The 7,562-nt window shown below is 62.4% G+C and overlaps 1 protein-coding gene across 2 annotated transcripts; it reads right to left on the bottom strand.

Moving 5' to 3' along the window:
- Positions 1-500: 500 nt before the first annotated feature.
- On the bottom strand, positions 501-5,268 carry LITAF (lipopolysaccharide induced TNF factor). Of its 2 annotated transcripts, none has more exons than XM_044433196.1 (4): positions 4,954-5,268; positions 2,836-3,032; positions 2,356-2,488; positions 501-1,838 (listed from the first exon to the last, which is right to left on the bottom strand). In XM_044433196.1, exons 2-4 carry the CDS (start codon positions 3,026-3,028, stop codon positions 1,730-1,732), a joined length of 435 nt encoding a protein of 144 aa, XP_044289131.1. In that variant the 5' UTR covers positions 3,029-3,032; positions 4,954-5,268; the 3' UTR covers positions 501-1,729. The 2 variants fall into 2 exon arrangements, with proteins under 2 accessions (XP_044289131.1, XP_044289130.1); XM_044433195.1 differs by lacking the exon at positions 4,954-5,268 and adding an exon at positions 3,521-3,749.
- Positions 5,269-7,562: the final 2,294 nt, after the last annotated feature.

The following is a 7,562-nucleotide window of genomic DNA, read 5'->3' as shown; positions in this document are numbered from 1 at the left end:
AGAAAAATAGAATGAAGAAAATGTAGCAAAAAACAAAACTTAACCATCAAGGAATCTCAAACAGATAGTACATAGAACATCATGTACAAGAAATAAAATTTCACTGTGAGTCAGGAATCATCCTCTCCACGCAATCATATTTTTAAGAGCTTAGTTAAAATTTATGGAGATTTCTACCGAACTGCAGTTCTTCAGTAATACAAACAATAGTCTCCAAATCCTTCCCAAATTCCTTTCCCTTTAAGCTTATTACTTGGCTGGTTATCTAGTTTTCATTTGTTTGTTTAGCACATTTGTGTGCTGCCCCATAGCCAGAATTTTACATCATCTTGCCATGACTATGGATTCACCAACTTATTTTTCTAATCTCCCATGACTGACTTGCCTTACTTGCCATTTAAAGGTCATTTCTAACTTTAGCCAAAATTCTCATGTGCTTAAAATAACTCAACTGAACTTCCTATAACTGCAAAGTGTCAGTACACCTTAATCTCCAACAGTACTTTCAAAAACTTTATTCCATTTATGCAACTTTCCTAATAGTTTTTATTTATAATGATAATTTTATGAGCAAACCACATTATACGCAATGCATTTTGTGTCCCTGAAATCACAGTGACTTTATACCCGAAAGGTGGAATGAAAAGAAATACGACGTTTCTCCCAAGGTTGGCTTCCCAGCACCCCAGAAAAAAAACGGGAGCAGGAATATTTTTCTTCTCAGGGTGCTGGGATTCCCAGCAGTTTTCGATCCGCCCGGAGGCAGCCTCCACAATTCAGGGCCAAGTGTGCACACCAACAGCGAAAAGGCACTCTCCTAGTGGTGTGTGGGTCCCGCTGCAGCAGAGCAGGGGCCCTGCGGGAGCCCCACGGGTGCCAGCCGGGACTGAAGAGGCAGCGCCTCGCGCGCACCCGAAGACGGCGAGCCTCTCGGCCACCCCACAGAATCCGGGGCCCAGGCTCCATGGGTGCAGGTGAGGCCGCTCCGCCCGCCCGGCGGTGGCAAAGCGCACCAAAGCCCCGCTCCTCCCAGCCCACTCGGGAGGCGTGCGCCCTGCACAACAAGGCAGCGGCGTGGAGCCCGCCCTCCCTGGTGGCCTTCGCCCCAAGGCGGAGCAGAGATCCCGGGCCAGAACTCCGCCACCATCGCTTCGTCCTTTCCGTGCTGCGCTCGCCTCCGTGCAAGAGCCGCGTGTGCCTGTGTGTGAGTTTCAAGCAATTCCAGCTCCAGTTTAGGACAACGGTTAAGGAAGGCACCAAAAGCCTCCCCTGGCCACAATCCGGGCAGGGGCGCCGTGGAAGTAGCCTGGAAAGGGGGTGGCGACAAGCGCGTCGTTGAGGCTCCAAGAAAGGGCCGAGAGCGAGGGTGCGGAGTGCAGCCCGCGGGCCGTGGTGCAAAGGGCCCCCGAAGCGGCCCAGGCCCCCCCCCCCCGGCAATGACTTCTACCAGTGCAAAGGCAGGGGGCCTGGCCAGCGCCCAGAGCAGCGGCAAAGTCAGAATCGACTCCGCTTCCTCCAGACGAGGCACCCTGCACGGACTCTCACCTGATGATTCCCTGCAGGACAGAAGAGGTACACACGGGAAGAGAGATGCTGAGAAAGGCTATTTGTTTCCCCCCAATCTAGTCATCCTGAAGGCCCCTTCAAAAGGCACGCTGCGAAGGGGGGCCGCAAGGGCCCCCGCGGGCTCCCTGCCATGGTCGGCCGGCCCCTCCCGCGCCACGCACCCTCAGAGCCGCCGGTAGGTGCCGAGGAGAGCGCGGCAGTTGGGGCAGTGGTGGTCCACGTCCTGCAGCGCATCGATGCAGAAGGGGATGAAGCAGCAGCCGATCCAGCACCTGCGAGGGAGAGACAAGACGCTCCCGTGAGGAGCAGGCTTGGAGGCCACTGGGCCGCAGCCCTCAGAAGGGAAGGTCCCGCCGAGGGCTCGTGGCACCGGAGGCTGAGAAGTGGCCTTCTTCCAAGCAGCCATGCAGTCCCGCCCTTCCCCACCAGCCCCCGCTCGCCTGCACAGAAGCCCTGGTCGCCCAAGGTGAGCGAGCGAGCGAGCGCTGAGCTCCTGTGACCCCGTTCTGTGCCAGGCAGAGGCCAGCTGCATCTTCCCCAGCCCCACGGTGTGAAAACGAAGGACATGCAGCAGCCGGGGAGGGGGGGCTGTTGAGCAGCTGAATCGGCTTCGGTCCTCCCCCACTCCCCTCCCTTCGCCTGCCTCCGCCACGCAGTGGCTCATGCCCACAAAACCAGCATGCTGCAGGATGGGCCGCTTGGCCACAGGGGACCCGCCAGACTGCCCGGGGCCAGGGGGCTCCTGGGCCCGGCCACGGGGCTGCCAGGGGCCGGGGAGGGGGCACTCACCCCAGCAGGCAGAGGCCCCCGCAGGAGAGCCAGGTCAGGGCGCCCGCGTGGTGCACGAGCTGCGTCACGACCATCTGGTTGCACGACGGGCAGCACATCTGCACGGGGCGGTCGTGGAAGACCAGCGGGTAGACTGTGGGGAGGCGGAGAGGGCAGGTGAGGGGGGGAGGGGAGGGGAGAGGAGCTCAAAATCGCCTCATCCGGCCTTCCCCGGCCTGGCGCCTGTGTCAGGCCACGACTCCCATCATCCCCAGCTGCCCTGCCTATGGAGGAACAGCAGTGCCAAGAGCACGCTGCAGGGGTGTCCTGGAGGCAGCTGGTGCTGCGGGGGCTCCAGGGCCCCCCACAAAGCCCGGCTCCGCGAAGGGCCCCTCAGAGCCAGAGCCGGGTGCTTGGCCGGCCCTCCCGCCCCCCCTTCCCCACCCGGCCCCCCTTGCCCCACCCAGCCAGCCACGAGCCGCGAACCCTCTCGGGACCGACCTGTGTTCACCGCTGCCGCCGGGCCCGGAAGCACCGTGTAGGGCTGCGCAGGGTATGGTGGAGCATATCCACCTTTCGAGGCCGCCCCGGCCTCTCCAGGGGTGGCGTACGGGTACGGCGCAGAGTTGTTGATCCCCGTGGTCTCCTCGTACGAAGGTGGCGGGACGTTTGGAGCAGAGGGAACGGCTGCCATGGCTCTGGAGAGAGAGGGAGAAACCAGGCGGGCGGCGGGTCACTCGAGGAGGCGGCCCCCCCACCACGCGGCATGGGGCCTGGGGAGGCTCTGCCCCAGCACGCAGGCAAGGGAAACTGCCCGGCCCGCGGGGGCCAGGGGGTCCGCCAGCCGGCCTGTGCCACTCCCACCGGTGCTGCGATCCCAGCAGCCCCCTGGTGCGAAGTCGCCCTGCTCTGAGCACACCTGCGGCCCAAGGCCCCCCCTCCTGTCCCCGCAGCCGGGGGGGGGTCGGCACGAGGCTGTCGGAAGCCCCACCACACCGCAAGCGAGCAGGGCACGCTGGGCCCCGGCCGTCCCTGCAGCTTCTCATGCCTGCTTCACTTCCTCCTGCCCCACTGGGGGCCCGGCAGAGGCTGCCCCACAGAGACCCTAAGCCCCCGCCCCATCGCTTCTCCACGGAGCCCCCCCAGCCTGCTCCTTTCCCCGAGCCTGGCACCACGTCATACTTATGGCCCACGACACGTGGCTCCCATGAACACTTCTATCTCTAAGCACAGCACTGCTGGGTGTGCAGGGATCCGCGCGGGGCCCGCTCGCCGCCTTCTCCCACAGCCTCCAGCTGCCCCACACTCCGGCTCCGGCCAGGCGCAAATGGTGGGAAATGGAGCAAAGCGCCTGCTCGGGCCACGGAAACAGCCGGGCCTCCTGGCTCCACGCGCCACACAGCAGGCAGCCACGAGTGTCTCTCTGAGACCACGACATTCCATCCTGACATCCATATGAGGACTGGCTACAGACGACTTTTCCTCTTCCCTCCCCACCTGTCTTTCCTCATGTGTTGTCTGAGCTTGCGAAAGCCCGTGGAGCAGGGGCTGCCTTAGTCTGCCGATTGCGAGACAGCCGCGGAAGCCCTTGTGGCTGAGCAGCAGGGTGAAAACACTTTCCCCCACTTTGTTAAAAGCAGCCAATTACCATCCATACGGTAAGGACAATGCCTGGGAGACACAATTAGCCCAACACCAGCTATGAGTTTAGCCTGCCTTTATTCAGCTCGTGGTAATCGGAAACCACCCATGGCGACCAGGCCACCCTCGGCCGTCTCAGTCTCAGCCTCGCGCTCTTGCAAAACAAAACAAAAATGCAAGACGCGCTCTTGCAAAACTTTCCCACTAATTAACACAACACATGACGAGCATTCCAGGAAGTTGCAGCGCTCGGTTTTCCCCAGCATGCAAACGATCACATGCTCACATGCAAGTTGCCGTCCCAGACACTTGACCGCCAGGCTACAACTACAACACCCCCGTGCGTTTGGGCTCTGCATCTGCAAACACGGCCACCCCCTCCCAGCCTCACAGGCGGAGCAGGAAATCCTGCGAGTGCCCCAAGCTGGAGATGGGGGGGGGGCACAACACCAATCCGGAGGTACGGCGTAAGAATGGGGATTCTCCAGCCCCCCCCCCACTCCCTGCCACGCACGGCTCTCTCCTCCGCAAGAAGCCAGCCCCTTCGTGCCGCTCGCACTCAACAGAGACCGGATCGCGCAGCCCGGACAGCAGGGGACAAAATCAGTGAGACGGGCCGGGCTGGGGGGGAGGCAGGAAATCACCGTGAAACAGAGGCAGATCCCGAACACAGGCACCTTCCACTCCTGGCTGCCCTCACTTAGGCGAAGAGGCGTCCCTCCCGCCCTGCTCCTCCCGCCCCCGTGCAGCTAGCAGGACCGGAAGGGGGCAATCGCTGCTCGGTCGGGGCAGGATCTCCAAGTGCCCGCCTGGGACGAAGGCAAGGACGATCATGCTGAGCAAGCCCTCAGCTGGGAAAGGGCGAGCCGGCCACGGCACTGCTGTGGACACGGAATCCACCTGCCCGGCTTTTGGTAAGTAAATAAAAGGGGGGGAGGACAGGAGGGTGTCCTCACCTCCCATCCCAACAAAACTTACCTCTCTGGACCCCTGGACCTGCACGGCACTCGACTCTTCCACAGACGCCTCCCCTGAAGTGTGGTGCTTCTGAGCTTCCTCCGGTTACGGGGCGTGAGAGCGGCCCCTCCCAGGACGCGTCTGCAAGAGAGGCGGACGAGACTTTGCCCAGACTTCCCGAGCGGCTTCGCCCCGCGCAGCCGGGGCTGCCTGGCGAGTGGCCGGGATTGCACCCTCCCCGCGGGAGCAGGGGGGCAGAAACGGGAAATCGCAAGGGAGGTCCAGGCCACGGCTGCCGAGGCAAGCGGGCCAGGAAAGCAGGCTGCGTGGGAGAGTCTCAGGAAGGGCGACGGAGCTGAATTCCTGGAACGCCGAGCTGAGTTTGCACAGGAAGCCACGCGAGTCCCTTCGAAAAGCCCCTCTGAAGAGCAGCCGGCTGCTTAAGATTTGTACTGCAGCCTTGAGCACAAGAAGCACTGCCAGGAAGCGGTGGGCCAGACTCCTCCAACCGGGAGCCCCCAGGGGAGGACACATCCCCCAGCATGACTGGGTGGCTGGCCTGCAGTCCAGAACCACGCCATCCCCAGCCACCCTGGGAGGAAGCCCCCCTCCGTGCAAACCGCAGCTGCCCGGGGCAGGAGTGGCCAGCACACACCTGAGCCACGGGCCCCGGCGGCCTGGGAGCTTTTAAGAGCTGGGGAGTCGAGGAGCCGGCGGCATCTTTGTGACATCGTGGCCCCTGCACCAATGCCGGCTCAGGGACACTCCCCGAGGCCCTTCCTTCAGGCAGGCCCCGGAGCTGCCAGGCAAAAGCCGTGGCCAAGCAAGGCCAAGCATCCCTCTCCTCCGAGAGAAACAGCCGTGCCAGCCGCGTCGCAAGGCCTCGTCTGGCCCGGACAGGTGACAGCGCCAGCAGGAGGCCAGGTCCCTTCCCTTGGGCTCCCGCTGTCTAAACGGAACTTCTTTACATAGTCGTTTGCGATTTCCTCCCGCGCAAGCCAAGGGAAGCTGCATTTCTGTGCTGCGCTGACACAGCCTGGACCTCGGAATGGCGGCGCACGTCCCTCCAGGGGCCGAAGACGACATGTCAAGCCAGTTCTGTCCTCCCCCGTTTCTACACTGGTCGTGCCTGGCGACCCCAGCTGCACCCTGAGCGTTCCTCTGCGGCCCTCCTGTTCACCGCGTCGGCTTTTTCCTGGTACGCCCCCAGGATGCGATTTCAGTCCCCACGCAGACCCCCATTTTACAGGCTGGGGAGAGAAAGGCCAGGGACCCGGCCCCTTTCCAAAGCCGGCCCCGGCAATGCCGAGGAAGCGCCATTTTGCCACGCGGCGCAAGCTGCCGGCACGGGGCTCAAAAGGCGCGTGGAGGCCCACGCCCCGAGGAGCCACGGTCTCCAGCGCCCGCCGGACGCTCTGCGCATCCACGCTCGCCCAGTGAACGCCCTTCTCCGGGCGCTTCTGAGGAAGCGCGCCTGCTTGGCAGTGGCGGGGCAGCTGGGGCGGGGAGGCGCTTCTCCTCTGCGCAGTTCGCTTTCCAGCCGCGGCAGGCACAGCAAACGCTTCCGGAAGGCCGAGCGGCGCCACACCTTCGCAAACACAGGCGCTGGACGTGGCACAGGCATGCCTCTCACATAACACTGGCCCCACCCAGGGCAGAGCTGGCCCGGCTGGCCTTTCGTCTGCCTTGCTGTTCTCATTCTGGCCACCTCCACCGCCCAGGTGCCAAGGAGCTCGGGGGGCGGGCCAGGTGAGACAGGTGAGGCCCACCTTGCTTTCCTGTTTGTCAGGCCAACCGTGCCTTCCCTCTAGCATAGCTCCTCCTTCCCGTCCCAAGGAAAGCTATGAGGCCATGGGGCACACACAGAGCGTCTTTTCAAGAGCACCCTCAGCCTGCCACCACGCATTCCCAAGAGGTTACCAGACCAGGATCCGTCCCGCCGGTCTCATTCCTGAGTGTTGCATTTTAAACATCTAAAGCGGCAGGAAAGGTGCGCCAGGCCCCCCCCCCCCACAAGGTTTCCACTGTTCTGATCGTCCTTCCATGCCAACTGTGAGGGAAGGTCTCCAAGAGGGCGCAGGCTGCCGGCACGCCTCATTTTAATGGCCAACTGGGGCTTTTTCATACAGCGCAGTTTTGCATGTAGGACGGGAAAATCAGGCGGAAGCACCTGAGCTAAAAAGCCGGGCTGTTTACTCACGCACAGACTCTGTCCAGTTAGCTGAAGCTGCGGCCAACCTGGACTACTTTTGGGACTGCCAAGCTGGGCCTCCCGGCCCCATATGCCACGAGCAACACACAGAAGCACAGCCGGAAAAGGCCACGCGGCACCCTCCCACCAAAGGATCCACATGTTGACCCATGCCACGAGATGTCCGGAAAGCCACCCACACGGTGTGCCCTGAGAGCCACCCACAGAGGGTCTATTATGGGGTGGCAAAACGACTCTCCATACTGAGCAGCACAAGATGGGCAGAAGTCCCCAAGACCAGAGCACAGACGCACTCTGTGGAGGCCCCCTTCCAGAGCGGCTGGGGCTCAGCTCGGCCAGGCAGGCAGCCCAGCGCCCCCCAGGTGTTTTGGACTACAGTGCCCATCCTCCACTGCCACTGGCCATGTAGGCAGCACCA

Source organism: Varanus komodoensis, unplaced genomic scaffold, assembly GCF_004798865.1.
Source record: "Varanus komodoensis strain SLA01 unplaced genomic scaffold, ASM479886v1 scaffold26, whole genome shotgun sequence".
NCBI classification, from domain to species: domain Eukaryota; kingdom Metazoa; phylum Chordata; class Lepidosauria; order Squamata; family Varanidae; genus Varanus; species Varanus komodoensis.
This window is presented reverse-complemented; position numbering and strand designations above follow the sequence as displayed.